The sequence below is a fragment of the Canis lupus genome, chromosome 31 (genome assembly GCF_011100685.1).
Source record: "Canis lupus familiaris isolate Mischka breed German Shepherd chromosome 31, alternate assembly UU_Cfam_GSD_1.0, whole genome shotgun sequence".
In the NCBI taxonomy this organism is placed as follows: domain Eukaryota; kingdom Metazoa; phylum Chordata; class Mammalia; order Carnivora; family Canidae; genus Canis; species Canis lupus.
Window position 1 is genome coordinate 38,044,068 of NC_049252.1, and position 27,899 is coordinate 38,071,966.

The window sequence follows — 27,899 nt, forward strand, 5'->3', positions numbered from 1 at the left end:
GGTGCTGGGCCCTGCAGCCAGTCCTGCCCTGAGGTGCCCGGTCCTGTTTGGCAGATGGAGTAGGCCGGGCTGGTTGAGGGTCGGGGGTTCGCTAACAGGTGGGTGAAGGGCCTGGTGCCCGTGGAATTGCCCGGCGGGCTCGGGAAAAGCCAGTATTTCTGGGCACAGACTGAATGTAGCAAAGCAGGGCTGGAGCTCCTGCCCATAATCTGGACTAGAATGAACTGGTGCCTCGAACGCGGGCCCTGGGCAGGACCTCTGGAGCCACTCGGCTGCGACCCTGGTGCTTTAAAGACACTTTTGGGGGGCCACACCCCTGCCAATGTTCAGGGGACTCTGAAAGCCCCTCTGGGAGGGGTCTCACGGGGCTGCAGGGCCGGGCCAGGCTGCTCCACCTGCAGAGTTCCTTCAGCCGCCCACCCTCAAACTGGCTGGAAGCTGCCAGAGAACTGGCGAGTCCACGTGATGTGCTCCACGCGGCCCAGCCAAGCGCCCCAACCCCTGCAGAGACATACGGGCCAGAGCAAGCCCGCTCCCGTGTGTGAGGAGGGCAGCTGCATCCCGTCCCGCGGAGGCCCCCCGTTCCCGCCCACAGCCACCTGTCCTCCCATCAGTGCACACCCCCTTTGTGACCTTCTTTTGTCCAGTTACTTGCTCACCGCCTGTCCCCTCCGGACCGTGTGCGCCGGGGGCGTCCGTGTTGCAGTCGGCGCGGAGACCAGGCTGACCGGTGCAGGGCCGCGTGGCAAATACTTGCCGAATTAGCGAGTCTGACTTTGAAAGGGAACCAAACATTCAGCATTCAGGGACTGTTTTGAGAAACAATGTCACAGCCACAGATTGGGATATTATCCAGGAATAGAAATGATGAGTACACGCCTGGGGGCCCAGGCAGATGAGCATTAATGTAAGTTAAATTTGTTTACTTAACTTACAATGTTTATATATTTATATTACATGCTCAATATCCCTGTGCGCACACTTACGAGTTTAGAGTACGTGCACGTATAACGAGAGAAGGTATAGAGTGTGTGTGGAAGGATGCATAGGACAGGAGAACGTACGTATGTGGATACGTGTATGTATGTGTGTGCACATGTGTGTGTGTGTGTGTGTGTGTAGGTGCACGGGGAGAAATACCAGGAGAAAACATTGAACAATGAACACAGGGTGTTTATTTTTTAAAGATTTTGTTTATTTATTCATGAGAGACACAGAGAGAGAGAGAGAGACACAGACAGAGGGAGAGGCAGGCTCCATGTGGGGAGCCCAATGCAGGACTCGATTCCGGAACCTCAGGGTTATGCCCTGAGCCGAAGGCAGACGCTTAACCGCTGAGCCACCCAGGGGCCCTGAACACAGGTTGTTATAGCAGGGATTATGGATGATTTTTCCTTTGTAAATATTTTTGTCATTCAGATTATTTTTATTTTTTTAAGATTTTATTTATTTATTCACGAGAGACAGAGAGAGAGAGAGAGAGAGAGAGAGAGGCAGAGACACAGGCAGAGGGAGAAGCAGGCCCAATGCAGGGGGCCCAATTTGGGACTCGATCCCGGGTCCCCAGGATCACACCCTGGACTGAAGTTGGCGCTAAACCGCTGAGCCACCCGGACTGCCCCAGATTATTTTTAAATACCTGTAAGAGTATGATTTCTGAGAGGCACATCTGCACTTCACGCTGGACATGCCTGCCCAGGGCTGGGAGCCCCGGTGCGTGGGTGGTCGCCCACCCCGGCCCCAAGCCCAGGCCTACTGGTCTCTCGACAGACCTGTGCGCAAGTGAGTGAATGAGTGAATGGATGACATTTCAGCGTGATGCTTCCTACCTCGGAGGTGGGACTCCTGCTCCCTGTTCTCTGAGCAGCCCTCGTCCTGCCCGCAGGAGCTGAGCAGCTGCCCTGCCACTGCCGAAGGGCCGCCCAGGAGGATGGGACGGGCCACCCAAGTGGACCTCCATGAAGGGGATGTCCAGCCTGGCTAGCACCAACACCATCCCACCCTACATCCCCAGGCTTTCTGGTTGGGCCTCCTAAATACCCCACAGATCCTGCTTTGCCATCACCACCCTACAACCGGCCAGCACTGCTTGTGCATCACATATTTCGGCTTGGATCCTGAGCTGATAACCCCTGGTCCTGAGGCCTCGGCAGATGTACCTGGTGGGGACCCTAGCTCGGTGGAGGGGTGGGGGCAAGCCAGCTGAGAAGCAGGTGGAGAGACTCACAGCCCCTCCGTCACCCCAGCAGAGGTCGGGAGGCCTATTCTCTGGAGGGGGCACACAGTGTCTGGACCTGAGAATGCCACAAATAGTTGAGGCAGCAGCTTGACACTGAATGCACATGGTCAGGTCACCTCAGGCACCTCTCTTCATTCAGCTCCAGACAAGAGACGGGAAGATTCTTCTCGAACCTGACCTGCCTGTAGAGACAATGGTCCTGGGGAGTTCCCCAACAAGTGGCCCAGTAAGCTCACCCTACAAGGCCCAATGACTGTAAGTCACATGTCACGGAGGTTTCACAGACATTAGGAAGGCCTCTCACGTGGCCTAGACCAGGACAAGCAAAAAGAAAGAAAGCCACGTGGATGAAAGAAGAGACCCGGAAGGGAGCAGAGAATGTTTAAAAATGAAAAGAAACTGGCAAGATCCTTGGGGAGATGGGCCCTCTATTTATGAAACAAGAACAGGATTCTGTTAAAAGGAACAGTCAGAGAACAGCAGCTGTTGGAAGTCAAAACCATGCCCGCAGACACAGGGAACGTCGCGCAAGGTCAGGATAGCAAGTGGAGGAAATCCCTCTGAACATAGAGCAGAAACGAGTCAGAAAATAGGCAAGTACAGGTCATACATGGAGGTGGTCAGCCCAGGATCCAAGCTGTAAATGGCAGGAGCTCCCAGAAGAGGAAAGGGGAAAGCAGAGCGGAAGAAGTCCTTGGTGAAACAACTCAAGAACTTGTCCCAGACAGAAAATGCGCACCGCTGCACTGGGAGGAGGCAGTGATGCCCACCCCAGCGGCGGGAGGCAGACCCGCACCGGGCACCTCATCGTGGCATCCCACGACACCTGGGCAAGGAAGAGTCTACAAATACTGGGTCGTGTGCACATGATGGAGTCATGCAACACATTCCTTGATATCCGTCTCCTCAAGAAGGGGAGCTCTAGACCTCTCCCCTTAAGCGTGGGCTGAATTTAGCAACCTGTTTCTGGTGAATAGAATGTGCTGGAAGGGCCCTATGTGACTCCTGAGGCTAGGTCACCAAAAGCACTACGGCTTTTCCCTCGGATGGCTTTTTCTGGGGGAAGCCAGTGGCATGTTTGGGGACACTCAAGCGGGCCTGTGGTGAGGGCCCGCCCACAGCCATGTGCAGGTGCCATCCCGGAAGCAGCCCCTCCAGCCCCCGTCGAGCCTGCAGATGATGCGGCCGCCCTCATGAGAGCTCCCGGACCACCCCGTGGAGCCATTCTCTAAGCCCCGGCTCAGAAACCATGAGAGAGTAAAAAGCAAGAAAATGGTGAACAGAAACATGAGCGTATCGGTTACCCTGGAGGGAACGTACGGTGTCTTGTTCACAGGGTTTATCCGGGATACAGCGTTTGCTGCATTCGTATATTCCACGGTTCAGTAGGACGGGTGGTCTCTGTTCACACTCACCACTCCCCCTGGCTCCCTGCCCCCTGCCAAGCCCAAAGCTCTGTTCTTTCCCAATATTTCATATAATGGAATTTTTTTTTGTGGCAAGAACATTTTAAAATTTTCAATTACCCTCTTTATTCATTATTATCATCATTATTTGTGATAAAAAGACTTAGCATGAGTTTTTTTTAAAAAAAATATTTTATTTACTTGTTTGAGAGAAAGTATGACCAAGGGTGGTGGTGGGAGAGGGAGAGGGATAGGGAGAGGGAAAGAAGCCCAGGCAGGCTCCATGCTGAGCACAGAGCCTGACACGGGGCTCAATCCCATCACCCTGAGATCTGATCTGAGCTGAAACCAAGGGCTGGATGCTCAACCCACCGAGCCCCCCAGGCGCCCCTGCAGAATTGTCAGCAGGCGCCATGCAGGATGGTGGAGCTCCACGACTCACTCGTCCTGCAGAACTGACCTCTGCCCCCTCTGGACTAATCCCTCCCTGTTTCCCATACTGCCCCAGTGGAACATTTTTAGGGCAAACCTCTGATCAGAACATAACACATATTAAAAAAAAAAAAAAGCACAAATCACAGGTGATCAGCCTGCTGAGTTTTCATAAAGCAAACACATCATGTCACCACTCAGCTCAGGAAACAATATCCTCTGCCTCCCAAGACTCCCTGTGGGTGTCTGGGCCTTCCCAATGGCCAGTCCTGGGTCGGGGCTCCTGCAGGATGGGCGCTTTTCTGGGGAGCCCTGGATTTGGTTGACAGGGATTCTGGGGACCAGGCTCCCTGGCTGTTCTGCTGTCCTGTCTGGGTCCTCACTTCTGGGGTCCTGGCTGACCAGAGGGGCTCCATCATTCCACCTGACTCACCCATGGACCATGCAAGGTAGAGGCCCCCCAGGCCTTACACAGATCGCACCCCCGCCCATGACGTTGGGGGGCCAGTGTTCCAAGGGTCCAGCAGGTATTTACGGAAGCAGGAATAAAGGAAGGAGACAAGGCTGGCTTTGCTCTAACTTGCCTTGGGCCTCTGAATGAGGCAGCCGCACCCTCCCCGAGGGCCTCCCTGGGCGCCCAAACAGGACGCAGGGGTACTGGGCTCCCGGAACCAATTTCTTAAAGAGTTAGATTATTTATTTATTTATTTATTTATTTATTTATTTATTTATTTATTTATTTATTTATTTATTTATTCATGAGGGACAGAGAGAGTGAGGCAGAGACACAGGCAGAGGGAGAAGCAGGCTCCACGCAGGGAGCCCGATGCGGGACTCGATCCCGGGTCTCCAGGATCGCGCCCCAGGCTGAAGGCGGCGCTAAACCGCTGCCCCCCCCAGGGCTGCCCCTGGAACCGACTTCTTTAAAAGCAAAGTCAAAACAGGCCGGGCCTCGACCTGCAGGTACTTCGCAGGGGTCGCGGGGCCGGCGGGTCGGCTGGGATGGCCCCGGGGTCCCGGACGTGGACTGTCGGGCAGCGCGACGCGTTCGCGCCACGGAACAGGTCTGGAAGCCGAAAGCAACGGGGGCCGGGCGGGTCGGGCCTGGGCGCGGATTCCGCGGGCGGTGGGGGCGCGGCCTGGAGCCCTGGCCCCGCGACCTGGGGACCGCCTCCCGGCCCCGCCCCCGCCCTGGCCCCGCCCCCGTCTTCAGGGCCCCTGCCTCCAGGCCACGCCCCCGCCCTGGCCCCGCCCCCGTCTCCATGGCCCCTGCCTCCAGGCCCCGCCCCCCTGGCCCCGCCCCCGTCTCCATGGCCCCTGCCTCCAGGCCCCGCCCCCGCCCACCTGGCCCCGCCCCGTCTCCATGGCCCCTGCCTCCAGGCCCCGCCCCCGCCCACCTGGCCCCGCCCCGTCTCCATGGCCCCGGCCTCCAGGCCCCGCCCCCGGCCTCCCGGCCCCGCCCCCTCGCCGACCGCAGGCGGCCGTGACCTCACACGTGGCGCGGGGCGGGGACGGCGGGGACGGCGGCGCGGGGCGGGGCGGTCCCGGCGACAGTGCGCGGCCCCGGCGGGAGCGAGCGCGGCCCGTGTCGGCGCCGCCATGGCCACGGTGGACCTGGAGAAGCTGCGGATGTCCGGGGCCGGCAAGGCCATCGGCGTGCTGACCAGCGGCGGCGACGCGCAAGGTGCGCGGGGGGCGGGGGGCGTCGGCCTGTCCCCGGGGCCCTCGGGGCGCGACCCGGTCCCGCCCCCGCCCCCGCGCCCGCGCCCGAGCTGCCCGCGGACGTGCCGCCCGCCACGGCCTCCTCGCCCCGCCCCGCCCCGCCCCGCCCCGCCCGCCCCCCCCAGGGCCGGGGGCCCGCTCTTCCTGGTTCCCACGCGCGACCTGGGGCCGCGGTGCCTCCCGCCGCATCCGGGCTGGCGGGGCTGGGCCCTCGGCTTGGAGGCCTGGGGGAGGACGCTGGCTGGGCTCGGGGCCTCCTGGAGCGCGACCCGTCCTCCCGGTGGCCTGCTCCCTGGCGCCCCGCAGCCCGGCCCGCAGCCTGGGCTCGCCCTGACGGCTGCTCTCCGGGGCCTCTGGCCTGGGCTGGCCCGTGCGCCCCTGCCCTGCCGCAGCAGCTCGGCCACCCGCACACCCCGAGCCCCAGGGCGCCTGGGCCGCTGCAGGGGTGGCTGCCCCGCTGGGATGGGCGTCCGCCTCGCCTCCGTCCGATCCATCGGGAAATGCAGGCACACATCCCTGCTTCCCCATTCCGGAGCAGAGAGGAGGTGGGAGGGAGAGGCTTTCAGCAGCCCGGGAGGGCAGAGACAACTAGCCTCCGTCTGTCCGTCTGTCTGCAGCTGCGGGGGGCCTTCTGGCTCCGGCGGGCTGGCAGGCAGCGTGCCCTGCTGCACGTCCGCAGTCCGCGGCCCCGGTGGCGGGAGCACTTGTTGCCTGTGGGCTGGGCAGTGGCGGCTCCCCGGCAGGCAGCGCCGAGGTGGGCAGCCCTGGAGGGCGGCCTCGGGGAAGGATGATGCCTGGACGGTGGGGGATCGTGCCCAGGTGTGGGAGGATAGACGCCTCCTCCCTTGGTCCCGCAGACTCAGGGTCTCCACCCAGGCTCCCGCGTGCACAAGGAGCAGCAGCACCTGAGCGGGGCTGAGAAGGTGGAGTGGCACTCATTTAGGGACGGGCGCAAAGCCTGCGGATGGTGTGACCCTGCCCCTCTCCTGGCACAGGCGAAGCAGAGGGTGGCCCAGCGGTCAGGGCGGAAGGGGCTCTGGCGGTGAGGGTGCTGCCAGCCTGCCCGGGGGACCAGGTGAGAGCGCAGCCTGTCTGAGCTGTCGGTGCACCTGCTGGCCGCCCCCGGCCGCCCGCCACATGCCTTTCCTCGCTTCCTGAGACCGGCGGCCTCTGCTTCCCTCCCGTGTGCTCTCTGTGTTGTAGACGGGTAACCTACGGTTCTGGTTGGAGCAACCACGGAGGGCGACTCCACAGGTTCTGAGTTTAGGGTTCGGGCCGATGCCGGAAGGAAAATGCAGGGGCCAGCCGTTATCCTGGGGAGAATGGGCCTTTCTGGGGTGTAATCCCCGAAAGCAGTCCGTGGGTGCTTGCCCTCTTGCCAGCTCTGCCCCCACGATCTGGCTCCAGAGGGCGGGTTCTCAGCTTAGGGGGCCCTGTTGCCTTCCAAATAAAGGCTGAGCTCATAGGGACCTGATGGCACGCTGCGTGCCCTGGAGCATGGGGACCCTGGTGGGCACGGCCCGCGCCCATGCTGACTCCTGCATTTGTTGGAATGCGCGAATCCCAGCCAGCCTCAGGCGGGAGCAGACCTGACCAGGCTCGGGCTTGACCCAAGCGCTTGCCCAGGGCGCGGTTCCCCTTCTGTAAACAGGGGAGGGGACGGAGCATCCTCTGCAGGCTCGGGCCTCAGGCTTCCTGCCAGCTCATTGTGGGAAGGCAGCAGGGGGGTACTTTGTGCAGAAGTACCTAGAAGGCTATAGACTGGCGCCGCTTGCCCACGGCTCCCACCCTGCAGTCTCACCCCCAGGAGGTGTCCCTCTCTGCCCCCCACCCGCCTCCTTCTCCCAGAGACAGGTGTGGACCTGGGTGTCCTGTCTCTGCAGGCGCGGACCCCGCTAGCTCCCCACCCCACGACCTGGCATCATCCCAGCCGGGCTCCCAGCCTACAATTAGAGTTGTCCCTCCGAGCCCAGTGTCACCGCACGGCCACCACTTTCTCACACATTTGTTTTTCTGGGAGCTGATGAAGAAAGGTCATGTGAGACACAGACGCCTGGACTTCAGACAGTAGTTCACTGGTGTCTCTGTGGCCCATGGGAGGGTCGGGGGTCCTGGGTCCTGGGTCAGTCTGGGAGGCCGCAGCTGCTCTCCTGCCTGCTTTTCTGACCCCCCCGGGGCTTGGGGCTTGGGGCTGCCGCCTAGGATTTATTTGGAGAAGGAAAAGCAGATTAAAGGACCGTTAAAAGGCTTTTTTAAGAAGCAGCTTACAGTGAGGCGTATGGGAGAGCTAGCCCTCGGGCCGCGTCTCCGTGGCAGCTGGCACAGTCCTGTTGTGAAAGTCTCTCGCTGTCACATAACGGGGTCCCCGGCAAGCCCACCTGTGGGCTGCTGAGATGATGTGACCCCAGGGCTGGCCTGCCCAGGGGGCACCGAGGAGACCTGATCAGACATGGGCCTGGGTCCCTGGCCACTGCCCTCCCCTCCGCCTGCCCCCACTCGTGGCCTCTGTCCTCACCTCCTGGGCCAGGGTGGGGCTTGGACCTTGACCCTGCGGTGGACCCAGAGATACCAGAAAGTGGAAAGTCTGGGCTGGCCAGGGACTGGGGGCGGAGGGGGGGTGGTGCAGGAAGCTTTGCGGGTGGGTCGGGAGACATTTATGATTTCTTTAGAAATAGGATTTTCTTGCTGAAGTCAGGAGTATAAGCTGCAAGTGTGGCCAGGTCAGGTCCCAGCTGGCCTCTGTGCTCTGTCCCTGTGACATCTGGGTGCTCCTGCCCCTGGACCTCAGACAGCAGGACCCTGGGGCTCCCTGTGCCCAGGAGGAGTCGGGGTACCTCCTGCTGCTGCCCTCACCCACTGGGGCTCCAGCAGGTCCCTCCCCTCCGCTGGGACCTGGGCGTCTCCCCTGTGGAACGGGGCATGGTAGCAAAGGCACCACGCGCCCTCCTGGGAGCCTGTGCCCTGAGCCTGTGTGTGGGAGACGCTCTGTCTGCTGGGCTCCTCCTACGTGCTCCCTGCAGCCCTGGTTGTGACCTGCTCTGTCCCCCTGGGCCCTGCCTTCCAGGCTGCAGACCTGGGGAGACCCGTGTAACCAGGGTAGAGGGGCAGAGTCCTCACGTTGGGGCCACCATGTGGAGCACACGCCGTGAGGCACCCCGGGACCCATGCGCTGCTGCCCGCACTGGAGCCCATAGGCCCTGCCTGCCTCCCCCAGCTCGGGGGGACCCGAGGGCAGCGGCTCCAGGGCCTCGGCCGCGCCTGGTGTTTGCAGGGGCCTCCTCTGGGGACAAGCTCCGAAGCTTGGGACAGAGCCCAGGATGCGCGAGTGCGCTCCCAGCAAGGCAGGCAGGAGGAGCAGGCGGTGGTCCTCTGGGGGAGACCAGCCTGGGGCGCCTCTGTGGTCTGGCCCCCCGCCCGGCGTCAGCAGGTAGCCCCAGCGTGCCTGACCCGATGTGTGCCCCTGCTGGGTGCCCCTGCACCCGCAGCTCTGCCCCCTGGCCTGGGGGCGCTTGCTCCCCGGGCCGGGCCCCATCCCGCCGTCGGAGAGCAGCCGGGCACCTCCGGGCACCTTCGTGCGGGTGCACGTCCTGAGCGCCCGCTGCCTGCCGCTCCCGAGGGCGGGGCCTCACGGGGACACCTGGCCTCTGGGGGCCTCGGCGGCCACAGGAAGGGGCTGAGGTTCCTGTGGGCGTGGAGCATTCCCGTGTGCTGTGCCTCCTCCCACCCGCGCACGCGCTGGTCTTTGCGGTGGGGGAGGGGCAGCTGCCCGGCCGGGCCCCCGGCTGGGCGACAGGGAGGAGGGTGCCCTGCTGGAGCCTGGGGGCCCTGTTGGCCGTGGGCTGGAGGGCAGGAGCCGGAGCGCGCCTGGCTGCACTGCCCGGGCTGCCAGGCGCCCCAGTCGATGCTGGCCCTGGGGCACCCTGGGGGCACCGTCCTCTCCTGTGTCACGGTGCCCCCCCCCCCCCCGCCCAGGGCGTGGGGCAGGGGTGGGGGTGCTCCCGGCCTCGGGGCGCGTGGGCATCGCCCTCAGAGTGCTCCCTGAGCTCCCTGGTCCTCATCGCCCAGGCGGGGTCTGGCCTGTGGGGCAGGAGGGTGGGGGCTCCGCTGAGCACCCGGGGGTGGCCGAGGCCAGGCAGGGTCGAGCATTTGCACACCCCTGGTGCCCGCGCGGGCACAGCCGCATCCGGCCGGCTTCTGTAACCGCGTGCGCAGAGCCAGGTGGCCCTGCCGGGGTCCGCCCCGCCTGACCGGGCTCCCCGGGCTTGGACCTCGAGCCCCCGGCTTGGGGCCCCGAGGTGCAGGGCGATGGTCCCGGGCCCGCCCCGCGCGCTCCACTGATGGCTGCTGCCCTCACCCCCTCGCAGGAATGAACGCGGCCGTCAGAGCTGTGACGCGCATGGGCATTTACGTGGGAGCCAAGGTCTTCCTCATCTACGAGGTAAGGCGGCCGGTCACCGGGCCAGCGCGGTGCGGAGGGGGGAGGGTGGACACCTGGCCGCGGTCCTGGTTCAGAGAGCAGGGGTGGGGACGGGCGGCCCGGCCCTGGGGTGTGGGTGGGGAGCCCTCCCTGGGTGTCTGTGGGGTGGGCCTTGAGGTGCAGGGCGGAGGGGAGCTGTGGCCCCTGGAGGCCCGGGACCTCACCCTTGCCCGGGGTTCTCCCCGCCCCATCCTGGGGCCCCAGCCCTCCCGCACCCCTTGGCAGGCCCAGGGCACATGGGGCAGGCTCTGAGTACCCGGAGGAGCTACGGGGCCAGATGGCCCTCTTGTTCCGGCTGTGCCCCCCCCGCCGTGGTGCCCCCCCAACCGTGCCCCCAGCCCCGTCCCTGGGTCACATTCGAGGCTGACCCTCCAGCCTCGGTTCCCGGGCCCACACCCAGCTCCAGCCGCAGGCTTGAGGGATCCCCTGGGCCTGGTGGCCTTGGGCTCGGCTGTTACTTTGTTTCCACTTCTTACCTAGACTGTAGGGACCCAGGCTGCTCGGCTTTCCCCGCTCCCTCGGCCTGCCCCGGCCCTTCACCCCTGCCCTTCACCTGCCCCCTTCACCCTGCCCCTTCTCCTCTGCCCCTTCACCCTGCCCCTTCTCCCCTGCCCCTTCATCCTGCACCTTCACCCCTGCCCCTTCACCCTGCACCTTCACCCTACTTCTTCACCCCTGCCCCTTCACCCTGCCACTTCACCCCTTTCCTTCACCCCGGCCTCACTCTGACCCTTCACCCTGGCCTCATCTGGGCCTGTCTGTGCCCAATCTTTGGCTGCAGGAGGATGTCTGAGTAAATGAAAGAGCGAGCAGATGTGCAGCCCCCCATCCCCTGAACCACATGGGGCTCTAGACCCTCAGACCGGGCTTGGATGGGGGGATGTGGCAAAGCTGATGTCTCAGTCTCAGGAGCAGGGCATGTGGGGCCCATGCCTGATAACGCCCATCCCCCTTCTAGAACCTTCTGGGGGTCAGGGGGAGTGTCTCCAGGGACAAGCACCATTCACACAGGGCGGGGTGGGTCCTAGCCTGGGCTCCCTGAGTGTGTACAGGTGACAGGTGTGTCCCCTATGTCCCTGACCGTGATCTGTTCCTTCTGTGAAGTGGGGAAGTCAGGGCACAGAAGCCATTGCAACACAGTGAGCGAAAGCGCTTTCCCCAGTGCGGACACCCAGAAGGTCGGGAAGCGGGTCTGCTGTCACTGAGCTCAGAGGTGACCCAGGGAGCTGCCATAGGGCTGGGCCTGCGTGGGGGTGGGGGCAGGATGACAAAAAGTGGGTAGAGGCAGGCATGGACACTCTAGAAGTTTCCAAGGCTAGGAGAGGAGAGGAGTCCAGTCTGGCAGACTGGACTCCAGCCAAGCTGCCCGGCTGCGTCCGGATCTCCAGGGATGCTGGGTGTGCACTGGGGCAGGGGCCGGGCCGCCGTGGTGCGCGTGCTCTGTACCCAGTCCTGGGCTGCTGAGGCCTGAGTGCTGCCTGGCCGGGTTGCTTGCTCTGGGCGCTGTCTGCTGGGGGTCTACACCACTGGGGGTCTGCACTGTTGGAGGTCTACACTGCTGGAGGTCTACACCACTGGAGGTGTCCACTGCTAGGGGTCTAGCACATTGTTTTTCGGGCGTTTTGGTGCCTGGGTTGGGGGGAGGGATCGGCTTCCGTCCTAATGGCAGAAAGCGCCGGAGGGAGATGTGGAGGGAGGAAGTGGCCTGGTGGTCCCTCAGACCGGGGTCCCGGTGCCCCTGTGGCCCCAGGCACCCTCGCTCTGCTTCCTGGCAGGGCGGCACCTGCTCCCTCCTCCACGGGAGTGGGAGCACTTGCCCTGCCCGCCCCAGCGCCTCGCTGCCCGGGACCCTGTGGGCCCAGGTGATGGACCGAGGGTGAACTGGCCCGAGGGGAGGAAGCACGCAGGGGGTTGGGGAGCAGATATCCAGAGCCAGGCCGGGCTCCGGCCCCAGGTAGGACAGTGGCTGTTCACGGCTTCCCTGGAGGTGCTGGGAGGGCTGCAGGGAGGCGGCGGCCTTGGTCCTCTCCGCGCAGTGCTGCTGGGTCTTCTCGCGGGCACCCTCTCTCGGGCACTACTTACAAGGGCACCTGCCCCATACCCGGAGGGCAAGAGCCCTGCAGTTAGGAAGGGGGTAGGCCGCTGGGCGAGACGCTGGAACCCGCCTCCTCCCAGAGGCCCTGCAGGTGGCTGGCGGCCTGGGTCCCAGGGAAGCAGCGTGCGGTCATCAGGGGAATTCAAGGGAGAGCCACCTGCCGGGACCGATGCTCGGCTCCTGGGAAGCAGAGGGCGGCCCAGCGCTGCGGGGCGAGCGCCCAGGAGTCCCGGCCGTGTTGCCGGCTCGTGAGGAGGTGGCCATGAGCACGTCAGGTTCATGCTCCCAAGTCCCCACGTTCAGGCCTGTCCACGGACACGTGTGACCCCCAAATGTGCGTTGGCACCAACAAGCACGCGTCCCTGCACGTGGCTGATGTCCAGCCAGTGCCCGTAGGAGGCAGGACGGCAGCTTCCTCTGCAGGGACCATCCTGGGTGGAGGGCTGCTCACCGCGGGGCCGGTTGTGGGGTGACCTGGTGCGCGGCGGGGCTCGGGAGCTCACCCAGGGGCCGCCCATCCAGGGGCCACCCCCCCAGGGCCCACTGGCCAGCCTTCGGCGCGTGTTAATGCCGTCTGTGCCGCAGCAGGGCTTCTGGAAGGGCCAGCTGGGTGCCCCGGGCCTCTCCCTCTGATAGCCCGTGACCACTGGCCAACCCCAGCTTTGTCACCCAAGGCCCTGGGTGCAGGGGATCCTCGGCGGTCAGGACCCTGGGGTCTGCTCCCCCCCTGGCTAGGGTTAGGGCGGAACTTCGGGTGTGCAGCTCCCCCCCTGGCGGGGCTGGGGGCCCCTGGCTCACGCCGTCCCCTCTGGTTTCAGGGCTATGAGGGTCTCGTGGAAGGAGGTGAGAACATCAAGCAGGCCAACTGGCTCAGCGTCTCCAACATCATCCAGCTGGTAAGGGCTGCGGCGGGGTGGCCCCTTCTGCCCATGAGCACGTGTGTGTACACACACACACACACACACACGCATAAGCACGCACACGCACACAGAAGTGCACACGTCCACTGTCCTGCAGCGGGTGGGCTCAGGCTGACCGGGGTCACGGGGACCTGGTGGTCCCAGGATGTCTCTGCTAGAAGTGTCCTACTCCTGGTTTTCAGCAAGGGGTGGGAGGGGTCAAGACCTTTGGGGAACCGTGTACCGCACCTTCCCCGTGGCCCCTACAGCCTCCACCTGGTCTTCCCCGCGGTCCTCATTCTGAGCTTCCCAGGGGCCGAGGCCGCGGGCGAGCAGGCGTCTTTCCCCGGCTTGCTCACAGAGGATGGGGACGGACACCCTGCTCAGGCCGCGGGTTCTTGGAGAGGCGCTCTGTGACCCTTGTGCACCACAGCGCCAGGTCGCGTGGGCACGTGCCACCCTGTTTATCCCGGCCATCAGCCGATGTCCTCTTTGTTCAAGTGGCCGGTCATGGTTGTAAGCCACGCATGGGTCAGCGGGAGCGCTGGGGGGCCAGCTGGACCCTGGTGCCCGGGCACTGCCGACCCCTCCTGCCCCATCCCCTCCTGCCCAGGACGGGCGTTTCTGCTGGACCCGCTCCCCCAGGTGCCAGCTTGCTGTCCCCGATCTGGTCAGTCCACTGGGGCGTGGCTGAGCCTCGCTCTTGGGCTTCATTGGACACCCCCAGCCCCGCCGTGCCCGTGGTCACCTCCTTGTCCCTCAGCCCAGGGTCTAGGGAAGGTGTCTTCAGGCCTCAGGCCCTGATCTGGCCATTTGCTGTGGCCCCGGGTCTGGGTGGCTGTGGCCTCCCTGTTCTGAGCGAGCAGCCCCAGGGACGGGGCTTTAGGCCGAGTCCTGAGCCAGGCTGTGAAGCAGCGTCAAGTGGTCATGGAGGGGCCTGGGAAGAGCTGCTGTCTGGGGAGGAGCAGGGAGCCCGGAGCATGGACGCAGGAGGGAGTGGGAGGGGAAGAGGGACAGGAGGGGACAGGGGCAGGAGGGGACGGGGGGACAGAGGGAGCAGGAGGAAACAGGGCAGGAGGGGACGGGATGGAGGGTGCAGGAGAGAAGGGGCAGGAGGGGACAGAGGGGATGGGGACAGGGGACGGGATCGGGTACAGAGGGGACAGGGGACGGGGTACAGAGGGGGCAGGAAGGGACAGAGGGGTTGGGGCACAGAGGGACAGGAGGGGCAGGAGGGGGCAGGAGGGAGAAGAGGGACAGGAGGGGCTCCTGGGAGGAAAGCCGAGCATTTCCAGGAGGAGCCCTGGGAGGCTCCGTCCATCCTGCCTGGGGCGGGGGTGGGCAGACGGGAGGACGAGGCCATGCCCCCGGGCGGTGCCGCCGTCCCACCCCTTCAGGTCCGGGCGCAGCCTGGTGGGTCTCAGGATCTCAGGGTCTCGTGACCAGGGCGGGGGGGCGTCCTGGGGGAGCCCGGCCGAGCTGGAAGGGCCACGTGGCTGCAGGTGTGTTCCCCTCGCGGGGCTCTGGGCACTGGCGGCCGCCTGTGTGTGCGCGTGTGCTTGTCTGTACGCACGCGTGTCTGTGTGCACGCGTGTGCCCAGGTCAGATTCCAGAGTCCTCTCCCTCCGCGTCCTAGTTGGAACCTCCCGAGCCTGAGCCGCGGCCGTTCCCCCAGGCTCCGGGCTCCGTGCAAGGACGAGGCCCCGGGAGGGGGCGCCCCGTCCAGGCTTCCAGGGAAGCCCCGCCTCTGCTCTCGGGGTCTGCGCCCCGCGGTGCCCCAGGGCTGTGTGCAGGGCGGCGCCTGTGTGCTCCGTGCAGGGCGGCACCGTCATCGGCAGCGCGCGCTGTAAGGCCTTCACCACCCGGGAGGGACGCCTGGCGGCGGCCTACAACCTGGTGCAGCGCGGCATCACCAACCTGTGCGTCATCGGCGGGGACGGCAGCCTGACGGGCGCCGACATCTTCCGCAGCGAGTGGGGCAGCCTGCTGGAGGAGCTGGTGGCGGCAGGTGGGTGGGGGCCCAGGGCGGCGGGTGCTGGGGTGCTGGGGGTCGGGGCCGGGGGGCCAGGCAGGGCGAGGGCAGCACGCGGGAGGCGCCGGGCTGGGCCCAAGGTCAGGGCCACCCCGGCCTCTCCTGGAGCCTTAGGTGGGCTCGGCCCCTGGGGAGGGTGTCAGTGTTTGAGCCCAGGGCGCCCGGGGACACAGCGTCAGGGCTAGCGTCCCTGCTCCTGGTGGCGGCCGGCAGTCCCCGGACGGCATCCTACACCGTGTGGGCGCGTCTGGTCTGTCTTGGTTCCCGGGCGGGGGTGACCTCGTCACCTGCAGACGGAGGCCCCGAGGTTGCCAGTTGGAAGTGACCTCTTGGGGTTCAGTTTGGTGGCCCTCGTGGGGACCCGGACAGGAGGGGTGTGCCCAGGGCTCCCGGGGGGGGGTCTCTTGGGCCTGTATCGGTGGTTCAGCCGCCTCAACCCTTGCCGCGGGACCCGGGGACGAGGGCGGGCTGGGGGGCGCTCTGAGCCTGGGACCCGCTGGGACCACAGTCTCGGGGGCCGGGGCGCCGAGGGAGCGGGGCGGGCCGGGGGGCTCAGGGCTGGCCGCCCGCCCAGGCAGGATCTCGGAGAGCACGGCGCAGACCTACTCGCACCTGAGCATCGTGGGGCTGGTGGGCTCCATCGACAACGACTTCTGCGGCACCGACATGACCATCGGCACGGACTCGGCCCTGCACCGCATCATGGAGGTCATCGACGCCATCACCACCACCGCCCAGAGGTGAGCCAGGCCTGGGGCCCCGGGGCAGGGGTGCGTCCGCCGGGGGCGCCCAGGCTACGGCCAGGTCAGGCCAGGTCAGTGGCCTGCAGCCGGCGAACAGATCAGGGGAAACGGCCCGACGGTGGGGTGCGATGGCCTCGTAGGCAGGGACCCGGCTGTCCCGGGGCTGGACGGCTGTCCGGGGACCCTCTCTGTCCCGGGCGTTTCCCTGGCAGGGCTGGGGCCCGGACAGCAGGCGCAGCTCCCGTGCCCCGAGGCTGTTTGGGGTGCCGGGCCGTGGGGTCCATCCACCAGGTGCAGCGCTGAGCCCCCCACCCTGTCTGTCCACAGCCACCAGAGGACCTTCGTGCTGGAGGTGATGGGACGGCACTGCGGGTAAGGGGCACGGCGGGGGGGCCGTTGGGGAGCAGGGGTGGGGGCAGCACCTCCCGGTGCCCGGAGCGCAGCAGGTGCTGACTTCCTGCTGGAGGAATGAGCTGGGCGGGGCGCGTCCCGTCTGGGGGCTGGACTGGCTGCCGGTGACCGGTGACCGCCTGTGGCCCGCCGCTGGGCTGCTCCTCCAGGTACCTGGCCCTGGTGTCCGCCCTGGCCTCGGGGGCCGACTGGCTCTTCATCCCCGAGGCGCCCCCCGAGGACGGCTGGGAGAACTTCATGTGCGAGAGGCTCGGAGAGGTGCGTGCGGAGGGTCTTCCCGGGAGGTCCTGCCGCAGCAGGTGCCCCGGAGCGCGTCCTGGGGCCCGGGAGGCCGAGGAGGGTGCTCGGGGACGCTGACCTGGGCGGGGGCGGGAGCGGGTCATGCTGGCTTCCTGGGGGCCGTGGCCACTGAGTCTGCGCCAGGGGAGGTGGCCTTTGGAAGACAGGTGGATGGCACGTGGGGCAGTGACCCCAGGGGAGGAGGCCCCCCGTGGGACTGGGGAGGCAGCTGGGGGCTGAGGCCTTGTCCGGGGGCGGCCGGGGCGTTGGGGACGCGGCTCTGGCCCCCTCAGGGTGGAGCGGGGTGCTGGGGCAGGTCGGCCCTCGGCCGGGCCTGGTTCCTTGGTGGACAGGGGGCGGTGCTGGGACTGAGGGCCACCCCCGGACTGGGGGGCTGTGGTCCGGATCCGAGATTGTGCCCCGATGTTCACACACAGGCCAGCCTGTGCCCGCAGGGTGAGCACCCAGGCCACCTGGGGCTCGGCCCGTCCCTCGGTTCTGAAGCCCTGGGGGTCAGCACGCGGGCCCTCGCTGCTCTGAGGGACAGACGTCCCCTGGCGCTCTGTCCCCGTCCTCCTGCAAGGCCAAGGGCAGGGCCGGGTGGGGCTGGCCGGGCGCCCACGTCCTGTCCTTGGGGCGAGTCCTGTCCTTCTGTGAGGGCTTCGTGGCCTTGACCGCGTGGAGCAGGGCCGTGTGGCGTCCCTGGCTGACCTGGCCTTGGCTCGGCCGCTGTGCGCTCGGGGCCGTTCTGGAAGCGGCCTGCACTCGGGGTTGGTCCTTCCCTGCTCTGTGTCAGCCTCAGGCCCTCCCTCGGCTTCCCCGAGCCTCCAAGGCCCCACCCGTGAGGCACAGATGTAACCCCTCCCCCCCCCCCGCCCACCTCCTGCTCTTCCGCTCCCCCGCAGCCCTGGCTCTGGCTGTCGCACCTCACCTGCACCAGCGTCACCTCCTCCAGGCAGCCCTCCACTCCCGCTCCTCCTCCTCCTGCCCTGGGGCTCACGGGGGCTGCTCTGGGAGTCTTCCTCTCTAGGTTCTTTGGGTGCTGTGGGGCACACAGGGGGCTTACGGGCCAGAGTGAACGTTCTGAATATCTTTGAAGCACGTGACTGGGAAGTGCTTTCCCCAGGGAACTTTGGATTTGTGGTGTTGAGCCCCAGCCTGGGCTGGCGCAGGGTGTTGTGGGTCCCTTCGGTGCCACCTTTGATCCTCTGCAGCCTGGGGAGGGGAGGGGGTGTCGCTCTAGGGGTGTGGGGGGTCCAGGAAGCCCTGGCTGGTGGCCCACACCGTGAGGTCACAGGCTCGAGGTGACCTCGGTGTCCCAGGTTAGCGCTGGCAGGGTTGGCTGGGGGACCTAGGTCGAGGGTCCCTCTGCCCCTCGGTCCCCGCTGGCAGCCCCAAGTCCTGGGGAGGCTGCAGGGCCACGTGCTCCCCTTCCTGACTGCTCCCCGCCTGCTCCAGTGCCTGCACGGCCTGCTTGGTTCCTGGGGTGCTGGCCCCCTGCTCCCTCCAGAGCCTCTGCAGCCCCCTCCCCACCCCGGAGGGCAGTGGGGCCCCTGTGGGCTCATCTTAGTCCACCCCTCCCGCCTGCCCGTGTAGACCGTGGGCCTCGGGGGAGGACGTGGGTGGTGGCGTGTCCAGGGCAGGTGCCTGCAGGCTGGCGGCCGAGCCCGGGGCTTCTCTGACCTAGACTCGGAGCAGGGGGTCCCGACTGAACATCATCATCATCGCGGAGGGTGCCATCGACCGCAACGGGAAGCCCATCTCGTCCCGCTACGTGAAGGACGTGAGTTTTGGGCAGGGGCTGGGTCCCACGGGACGGGTGGGGCCTCGGGGCAGGCACCCCTTTATCTGCAGTCCCCACGTGCTCTTGCTGGGGCCCCTGGACAGCAGCTCCCGGAGGGTGCTTCCTCGCTCCTGGTGATAGCCAGACGCGGGGTGGGCGGGGGTGGGCCGGGGGCTCCCCGAGAAGGCTGGCCCCACAGGCCCAGTGCAGGCCCCACCTCACCCCAGGACCGGGCCCGCCCCGGGGGCCCCCCGCTAGCCCCCACCCAGGGCAGGACGCTCAGCTGAGGAACCGACTCCGTGGAGTGTTCCCCTGCGACCTCCGCCTGGGGCCCCGGGCCCTGCCCTCCCGATACCCTCTCCTTGGCCGCCCGTCCTGTCCCTGTGTCCCCGGTCGGGAACCGGCCCATCCATGGTGTCTGCCGGGGGGCCCAGAGCCACGGGGCCCGGTGCAGCCTGACTGAGGCACTAAGGGCCAGGCTGGGCTGCGGGGACGCCCCCACACAAGTGCCCCACGTGCCCACACGGCTGCGCACACGGGGAAAGGCCACGCTCTCTCACTGTGGGCGTGAGTCCCGAGCTGGCTGTGCGGGGACCCCAGGGGTGACAGCCGACATCCCTGAGAACCAGGGTGAGGGGCCCGTGGGGTGGGCGCTGAACCCAGGTCCCCCCCGACTCTCTCCCAACGAGCAGCTGGTGGTCCAGAGGCTGGGCTTCGACACGCGTGTGACCGTGCTGGGCCACGTGCAGAGGGGAGGGACCCCTTCGGCATTTGACCGCATCCTGGTAGGTGGGGCCTGGCTCTGGGCCTGGGTGTCGGGGTGGGTGAGCGTGGTGGGCGCTCCCTCGCTGCGGCCCCTCCGTGTCCCCGTGGGTGGGAGACGTAGCCCGGGGTCCTGTGTCTCGCGACGCACCCGTCCCCACGCTCCACAGTCAGCACCGGGCTCCGGGCCCCCCGGTGAGGTCTCCAGGGGAGGACGGTGCACAGAGGGCCGGGCCCGCGGCTCAGCCTTCCGGGTCTGACGTCCGGTGCTTCCGAGTCCCGCACCCCAGCTCTCAGGGGCCCGGCGTTCGCGGAAGACCCCAGAGATGGTCTCCAGCCTGCACCTGCTGCCGTGGGGCTGGGACCGTGGTGGCCACGTGCCCCCGGGGTGCGGGGCTGTTGTGAGTGGTGGTCACGTGACATCCTTTCTGGTGCCACCTGTTCTAGAAGCTTCGACCCGCATGTGCGCGTGTCGGGGGGACAGCTCTGAGAGCTGAGGGTGAGGGGTCGTCGGGTGCGTGGTGTGGGGGCTGGCCCAGCGTGGCCCCAGAGCCGAAGGGTCACGTGCCCACGGCTCGGGTGGGCGGCTCCTGCTCGACACCCGCCCGCCCCCTCCCTGCTCAGAGCAGCAAGATGGGCATGGAGGCCGTCATGGCGCTGCTGGAGGCCACAGCGGACACGCAGGCCTGCGTGGTCAGCCTCTCGGGGAACCAGTCCGTGCGGCTGCCCCTCATGGAGTGTGTGCAGGTGGTAAGTTCCAGGCCTGCAGGCGGGCCAGGTGGGGCTCCCGGGAGAGGGCCCCCGGCTCGCTGGCCCTGCGGCCCCCCCCTCCCTCCAGGGCCTCCTCGGGGCCCCACCCAGCAGGCGGGCTGCACCTGGCCCCTCCCCGCCCCGTCGCCCTTGGGGTCCTGCTGCTCCTCTGTTACCGGTGGCCCCCTCCTGTCGTGGCCTCCGGGTACCCGAGGCCCCCAGTCCTCTGGGTGGGGAGGGACGAGCCCCGAGGGGTGGGAGCTGCGGGGACACATGGCTTCCTGGAGCCGTCGGCCCTGGACTGACCTTGCAGGCTGGGCAGGGTGGGGTGTTTGGGGTAGGATGGTGGGGGGCGAGTGGGTGGCCAGGGCCACCGTGTAACTCAGCAGACGTGGGCAGACACTCGGCAAGGCTGGAGCGGGGCCCGTGCTGGGGAGGGGCGTGGGGGCGTGGGGGTCCGGCCTCCCTGGGACCCCTCCTTGGGAGAGGCCTCGGGTCCGACCTCTGCTGCGGGGCTGGGCCCGGACTCCTCTGGTCCCCAGGCCCTGGCGGGGCCCCATGGAGCTGGGGGGGGTGGGCCCGCTGGGGAAGCCCGGGCGGCCCGCTTGCTGTCAGCCAGCCCCCCGGATCGCCGGCCTGGCAGTGACCGCGGCGGGGCGGGTGGGGGACAGGCCCGCCGCGTCGGGTGGCCGCCGTGCGTGTGCACCAGGCCTCCTGCAGCGTTTCCTTGTTTCCCTGAAGACCAAGGAGGTGCAGAAGGCCATGGACGAGAAGCGGTTCGACGAGGCCATCCAGCTCCGCGGCAGGTGAGGGCCTGGCGGGGCCTGGCGGGGCCTGGCGCTGGAGCGGCCGTCTGCTCGGCGGGCCCGCCGGAGACGCCGTGTGGCCCTGGCCCGCGGGACCTGCACGCCTTGGGACGTGGAGCTGCACGTCTTCCCGCTGAGTGTGTGTGGCCAAGCCGGGGGAAGCGAGCGGCAGGAACGGGGCTCGGCGGTCCCTGCAGCTGGACGGCAGGCAGGAGCTGCCACGAGGGGCGAGGGGAGAGGGCGGCCTGGCTGGGGGCTGGGGCGGGGCGTCCACAGGAGGCCGCGGTGGGGCAGGTCCAGAGGGGCGGGGGGGCGGGGGGCCAGACCCGCAGCTCCGATTTCCGTCGCCGAGCCTCCCGCCTGCTCCGAGCCGCCCACCCCACAGGCTGGTTGCAGGGATGCGGCGCCCCGGCCTCGCCGAGAGGGGTGTGCGGACCGCGCGTAGTGCAGGGCTCCTCCGCCACCCAGCGATGCTGCCCGGCCGGGCTGGTATCCACAGGGGCAGGGATGGCGGCCTGCGGCTTCTGCGTGGCCGAGCTGTGGGGCTGGGGCTGGGGCTGGGGGCTGCATGATGCATGACCCGCTTCCTTTCCAGGAGCTTTGAGAACAACTGGAACATTTACAAGCTGCTTGCACACCAGAAGGTCTCCAAGGAGAAGGTGAGGTGGTGTGAGCCGCAGGACCCCTGGGTCCCTGTCACCTCCGCCTCCACCTTGAGCCTGTCCCTGCTGCCAGGGGCTGCCCGCCCTGGGGCCGCCCGCCCACGGGGTCGGGGTCTGCCCGGGAAGCGGGGAGCTCCGAGCGCCCTCCTGTCTGGGGGCTGAGCTGTGGGCTGAGAGGTGCAGCTTTGCTTGACCAGCGGGTCCCCAACGGCCAGCATCTGGGCCTGGAGGTGACCTTGGCTGCTTGCTTATTAGCAAATGACTAAAGGCAATTAAGTCGGGCCTGCGGATTTAAGTCACGACAGAGCGGTTCTAGTGCTTACGAAACATTCTAAAATAGCTAAAAGCCTTGCGAAACGGGCTTTCTTCAAGATAAGGATGACGGCAGGACTTGTTCCCGGAACCCTGGGGACGAGGAAGGGTCCCGTTGAGACCATCCTGGGTCTCCGTTCGTCCCAGGAGCTGGTCAGGCACGGGGCGCATCCCCGGACCAGTGGCGTGGTCTCTGTCCCCTCCGGGGACCGCTGGGCCGTGACCCTGTCTGGGGCGGCAGGGCTGTGTTGCCAGGACCCCCCAGGGCCGCGCTGCCAGGCGGAGCCGCTGGCCGGGGACATGTGGCCTCGAGGTGCCCAGGACGCAGCTGCCCAGCGAGGGCTCCGGGGACACAGCCTGGACGCCGGTGTGACAGCCCACGGGGCGTTTCTTAGGTTGATTCCTGGTCAAGGTGACCTTTCAGTTCGTGGGGTTAGACCAACCCTGGGACCCACACTGGCATCACCTGCCGCTTTTTGCACCTTGTTAACGTGGCTCCTAGAGAACCTCTGTGACATCCGTGGCCCCCGTCGCTGTGCAGCCGTGCCGCTCGCTAAGCGCTTGGGACGCTGGCTGCCCTGAGCCCAGAGCGTGGGGTGATGGCTGGAAGCTTCCAAACGGGCGCCGAGTCTGGCCCAAAGCCGCCCCGCTGCGGCCACCAGCCGTGCTCGGCTGAGAGCGACCACGGTCCTGCTGACGCCTTTGGCTGAGGCCCCAGGCTCGCTCCTGGCTCCTGTGGGTCCTTGCCAGAAGCTCGTGGAGGCAAAGGACACACGTGTGTCCTTCCCAGGGGAGTCCACTCGCTGGACGGCGTGCAGGCGGCCACGGGCCCCAGGCCCCGGGCCCCCTCGTGCCGTCCTCGTGGCTCCGCGGTTCGTCCCCAGCCCCGTGCTCACGTTCCTGTCTCCCTTGTCTCTCAAGACCAACTTCTCCTTGGCCATCCTGAACGTGGGGGCCCCGGCGGCTGGCATGAACGCGGCCGTGCGCTCGGCGGTGCGGTCGGGCATCTCCCAGGGCCACACGGTGTACGTCGTACACGACGGCTTCGAGGGTCTGGCCAAGGGTCAGGTGGGTGCGGCCGCGCTGGCGCGTGGGGCCGGGGCTCGCTGGGTCTGTATCACCCACCCCCGGCTCGCTTGCTTACGGGGACCGGGGGGCTCGCGGCACGAGGTCACGGGCAGTGGCCGAGGTCAGGTGGGCGGAGAAGACGGGTCAGAGGCCCTGGGGAAGGGGTGAGCGCCCCTGCTGAGCTGCAGCGTGCCGCGGGCCGCCTGCCAGTCTCTGGCCCCTCCCGGCCGTGCCCTCCCCGAGTAGCGAGGAGGAGTGGCTGCGAGCCCCCCGCCTGCCCCTGAGGCTGCACCCCCACCCCCCACAGGTACAAGAGGTGAGTTGGCACGACGTGGCCGGCTGGCTGGGCCGTGGCGGCTCCATGCTGGGGACGAAGAGGTGAGCTCCCGGCCACCGCGGGCCTCCGGGGCTAGAAACCTGTGGGCAGGCTCGGGAGGAGCAGGGGCTGCGAGGGGACACCTGCCCCCGTGGCCCTGGACCAGGGGCCACAGGTCCTCCGGCTGCCCCTTTGTGCCCGGGTGTCCCCCGTCCCCGCGGGGGCTCGGGCCTCTGCGCCCCGCTCTGGGCCCCGCGGGTCCCCCGGCGCTGAGGCTCTGCTTCCACCTCGGGAATCTCGGGACGGTGCCCGGGGCCCTCCCCGCGGGCAGATGCCGTGTGGCTGCGCGTCCCTGTGGCCTGGCCGCCAGTAACGTGGTTACGTCCCCCGCAGGACGCTGCCCAGGAGCTACATGGAGAAGATAGTGGACAACATTCGCACCTACAACATCCACGCCCTGCTGGTCATCGGGGGCTTTGAGGTGAGGGCTGCCGTGGGGCCCTGGGCGGGGCGGGGACACCTGACAGTGTCTTCTGGGCCCGGGGCCGCGGAGGTGGACCTGCCGGGGACCCCGTGTCAGGGATGTCCACGGGCCTGAGGGGCCGCGGGGTTCAGGGTAGGCCTCACAGTGTCTGTGGGTGCTGGTGACCGGGTGCTGGAGAGGAGGGGTGGGGTGGCAGGAAGGCGGGGAGATGGGGTGCTGCCCTCAGGAGCTCCTGGGGGGCAGCCTGCGGCGGAGAGCCCCACAGCCTCCTCCCCGTCCGTTCCTTCCCTGGTGCGGCTCCCGTTCTTGCCCAGCCCCCCGCCGCCCGCACCCCAGGTGGGGGTCCCTCCAGGGCGGGCGGGCCTCCTTCCTGTCCTCCTGGGAGCCCAGCCTCCCTGGCCCTGGCCTGCCCGGCTCCCAGGTGGGCTCCCCGGGTCGTGGCCACGGGGGCGGGAGGCCCAGGCACGTGGCGGGTCCGTGGGGGCGATGTCCCCTGGCCCAGGAGCCCCCACTCGCCGCCTCCTGCTTCCCGTGGGCCGCCCTGAGCCCCCCCCCCGGTGCGCCCGCAGGCCTACGAGGGGGTGCTGCAGCTGGTGGAGGCGCGCGGCCGCTACGAGGAGCTCTGCATCGTCATGTGCGTCATCCCGGCCACCATCAGCAACAACGTGCCGGGCACCGACTTCAGTCTGGGCTCAGACACCGCCGTCAACGCCGCCATGGAGGTAGGACGCCGGGCCCCGGCAGGCCCCGGACCTGTGCAGGGGACGGTCACACGACGCGCGAGGGTGGGTGCCCAGGGGAAGCTGCCGTCGTCGGAGCAGGGCTGGCCCGGCCGTGGCTCTGTCCCCGTGCAGACCCCTCCCACCCCGTCTGCGGCCCCCCGACCCCCTTCCCCTGTGGGCTCAGCACCCCTGTGCCCGGGTCCTCGGGGGTCTCGGGCTGAACCCGAGCAGCTTCTCCACGATGCTGTGGGAAGAGAAAGATGCGAGTAGAACAGATGAGACGACAGGAGACCCCCCCAACTGCCGACCCAGAGACCCCGTGAGCGTTCAGGGCTTTCCTTTGAACTCACCCAACCCGGCCTCTCGCCAGCACCACGCGCGGCCCTGTTTTCTCTGCCTCCACGACGGGAAGCCTGGTGTTCTGTTTAACCAGCGCTCGGATGGCTGCTGGCGTGGAACTGCTCTGTTTCTGGCTCACTTAAGGGTTTTATGGAAAAATACCTTTCTCTGTTTTTTGCCCATTTTTTTTTTGGTGAATTTTATTACTTGTAGGTGCTCTTGACATATGTAGGATATCGATCCTTTGGCAGACATTGGAGAATGGTTGTCTCTGACTTGGGGTTTCACCTTGTGGTTCAGACCCCAAAAACCGACTGGTCTTGTCTTTTCTCAGTTTTTTAATGTTCTAAATTTCTTTCCAGACTCCGAACTTTTTGGGTTAAAAGTATCCTGTGTCACATCCTTGTTGGCACCTGCAGAATATGAACTTCATGTGTCACCTGGTCCCCCCGGGACAGTGACCCTGCGGTGGCCAGAGTGTCACTTGCCCATTTACAGATGAGAAAAATTAAGGCCCCAGTGAGCCTCTTAGCCCATCCCTGGCCTGCACCCACCAGGCGCTGGTGACACCCCCATCCCCCTGGGCACACAGTGGCCCCAGTTGAGGACCCCGCTTTGCAGGGAGCCCATGGAGGGGGCTGTGATGCTCTGGGCAGGTGGGGGGCTGTCCTGGCCTCCAGCCCCTGCACAGGCGGCTCCGGGGAGAGACCTGGGTCCCTGGGTGCGGTGGCCGCCTGTGGCCCACGGGCAAGGCCCTGACCGCCCCTGTCCCCCAGAGCTGTGACCGCATCAAGCAGTCGGCGTCGGGCACCAAGCGCCGCGTGTTCATCGTGGAGACCATGGGCGGCTACTGTGGCTACCTGGCCACGGTGACTGGCATTGCTGTGGGGGCCGACGCCGCCTACGTCTTCGAGGACCCTTTCAACATCCAAGACCTGAAAGTGAGCCGAGCCCCCTGCCCTTCTCCTCTTGGGACACCTGGGAGCTGGCCTGGGGTGCAGGCCGAGGAGCCCTGTGGGCCGGGGGGTCCCTGCCTATGGGGTCCCAGCACGTGACCCCCGAGCCCCCTTCCCCACCCTGTGTCGCATCGTGGCTGCCATGGCCTCTGGCCCTCCCGCCACCAGCTCAGGCCTGCCCGTGGCCCCCGGGTCGCCTGGCTCCGGGGGGAGTCTGGGCTCCGTCCCACGCAGCAAGGGGCTGCTGCCGGGTACAGGGCTGGCGGCCGCCGATTCCGGCTCAGGCGCCTGGCTCAGCCGTGTCCCCCGCACCCGCAGGCCAACGTGGAGCACATGACCGAGAAGATGAAGACAGACATCCAGAGGGGCCTCGTGCTCCGGTGAGGCTGCGCGTGGGCCTGGGCCGGGCGGGAAGGGTCCCCCTGAGCCGCGGGAGCCTGGGGGGCAGGGGCGGGGGCTCAGCGTCCGGGACGAGACCCCAGCCGGCTCCGTCCCACCCAGGCCTCGTCCCTCCTTCCAGAAACGAGAAGTGCCACGAGCACTACACCACGGAGTTTCTGTATAACCTGTACTCCTCCGAGGGGAAGGGCGTCTTTGACTGTAGGACCAACGTTCTGGGCCACCTGCAGCAGGTACGGCGTGGGGAGCCCGGGTCCCCGCCCTCTGCCTCCATCTGCACCTGGGCCCGGGGGCCCGGGGGACACGGCAGGGTGAGAGCCCTCCCCCCTGCACGTCCTCAGGCGGCACCTGCCCGCGGTCACCCTGCCACCCCCCTCATGCCCACCTTGCACTCATCATCCCTCGGGACAGGTGAGCGGGGTGAGGCTCCTACCCTGCAGAGTCCTCAGCACTAGGAAGGGGCAGGGCTGGGACCCCTGCGGCCCCCTGCTCCCTGCCAGGTCCCCCCACCCAGTGGCCTCCTGGGCACCCTGCAGGGACCTGAGTGGTGCCGTTTCCCAGCCCTCCCGAGGGCTCCCCTCTCTGCGGGTGCTTGCTCATCCTGCCAGAGCCGGGGGCCCACGGGGGCCACCACGTGGATGGGCGGGCAGCCCACCACCCAGCCGCTGGAGGTTTGGGGTGGAGAAGGGCTGGGGAGCTGCAGGCAGAGGGAACAGATGCAGATGCGGGGGGCGGGAGGGGGTGGGGGTCACACGCTGCCTCAGGGTGCTCACCTGAGGTCGCGGGGTGGTCAGGCCGCCCGGCTCCTGGCAGCGCCCACCTGCCTCGGGCGGCAGCGAGCCCCCCTCACCCGCCTGTGTTTCCAGGGTGGGGCTCCGACCCCCTTTGACCGGAACTACGGCACGAAGCTGGGGGTGAAGGCGATGCTCTGGATGTCAGAGAAGCTGCGGGCCGTCTACCGCAACGGTGCGTGGGGGGGGGTGGCCCTGGGCTGACCTCGCTCTCTGCCCTCTGCTGGGCCCTGGGGTCCGGGGCTGCCAACGAGCCCTGTGTCCACAGGCCGCGTGTTCGCCAACGCCCCCGATTCGGCCTGCGTGATCGGCCTGCAGAAGAAGGCGGTGGCCTTCAGCCCCGTCACCGAGCTCAAGGAGGTCACGGACTTTGAGTGAGTGCCTGTGAAGGGGGTGGGCTGCCCCGACCCTGCACGGCCACCCCGTCCCCGTCCCCGGGGCCGTCCCCGTGCCGCCCTCGCCCCGCCAGCCTGGGCCGAGCACCCCCGACTGCAGGCCCCGGAGGGAGGGGACCGGACGCCCCCTCCAGGCCGCACTCCAGGGTTGTGTCGGGGCCCAGTGCCCGGCCCTGAGCCCGACCCCCCTGCGGCAGGCACCGCATGCCCCGGGAGCAGTGGTGGCTGAACCTGCGGCTCATGCTGAAGATGCTGGCGCACTACCGCATCAGCATGGCCGACTACGTGTCCGGGGAGCTGGAGCACGTCACCCGCCGCAGCCTCAGCATCGACAAGGGCTTCTGAAGCCGCGGCGCACCTGCCCCTCCCTCCTTGGGGCCTGCAGGCGGGCGGGGGCCACGGCCCTCTCGGTCTGGCTCCAGGGCCTCGCCCCTGCTGCCGCCGGGCTCCCCTCGGACAGAGCCCCCGGGCACCCACCTTCTGGCCCGGGGGAGGTGGGGACCCCTGTGCAGGGACACTTCCCCGTGGCCCTCGCTGTGACCTCCTTCTGTGTGCACTGGCCGCCGGGCAGAGCGGAGCTTGCCACCTTTTGTAGAAATAAAATCACCCTGACCGTGGA

At 67.2% G+C, this 27,899-nt stretch overlaps 1 protein-coding gene across 2 annotated transcripts; it reads left to right on the forward strand.

Moving 5' to 3' along the window:
- The first annotated feature begins 5,583 nt into the window (after window positions 1-5,583).
- PFKL (phosphofructokinase, liver type) lies at window positions 5,584-27,899 on the forward strand. Of its 2 annotated transcripts, none has more exons than XM_038581620.1 (22): window positions 5,584-5,761; window positions 10,164-10,237; window positions 13,190-13,267; window positions 15,089-15,278; window positions 15,877-16,042; window positions 16,373-16,417; window positions 16,606-16,714; window positions 18,423-18,518; window positions 19,211-19,303; window positions 19,905-20,030; window positions 20,772-20,836; window positions 21,432-21,495; window positions 22,732-22,878; window positions 23,186-23,256; window positions 23,588-23,675; window positions 24,248-24,400; window positions 25,516-25,680; window positions 26,014-26,075; window positions 26,216-26,327; window positions 26,961-27,060; window positions 27,154-27,259; window positions 27,478-27,899. In XM_038581620.1, the coding sequence occupies exons 1-22, from the start codon at window positions 5,677-5,679 to the stop codon at window positions 27,623-27,625; spliced, it is 2,343 nt and encodes a 780-aa protein (XP_038437548.1). In that variant the 5' UTR covers window positions 5,584-5,676; the 3' UTR covers window positions 27,626-27,899. The 2 variants fall into 2 exon arrangements, with proteins under 2 accessions (XP_038437548.1, XP_038437549.1); XM_038581621.1 differs by lacking the exon at window positions 5,584-5,761 and adding an exon at window positions 6,322-6,344 and having other exon boundaries at window positions 27,478-27,625.

Excerpts from the sequence above, each read along its gene's own strand:
- PFKL (XM_038581620.1), top strand. The coding sequence starts at position 5,677 with ATGGCCACGGTGGACCTGGAGAAGCTGCGGATGTCCGGGGCCGGCAAG. Across the intron at positions 26,076-26,215 it reads CAGAGGGGCCTCGTGCTCCG|AAACGAGAAGTGCCACGAGC; the intron begins GTGAGGCTGCGC and ends CCCTCCTTCCAG. Across the intron at positions 26,328-26,960 it reads TTCTGGGCCACCTGCAGCAG|GGTGGGGCTCCGACCCCCTT; the intron begins GTACGGCGTGGG and ends CTGTGTTTCCAG.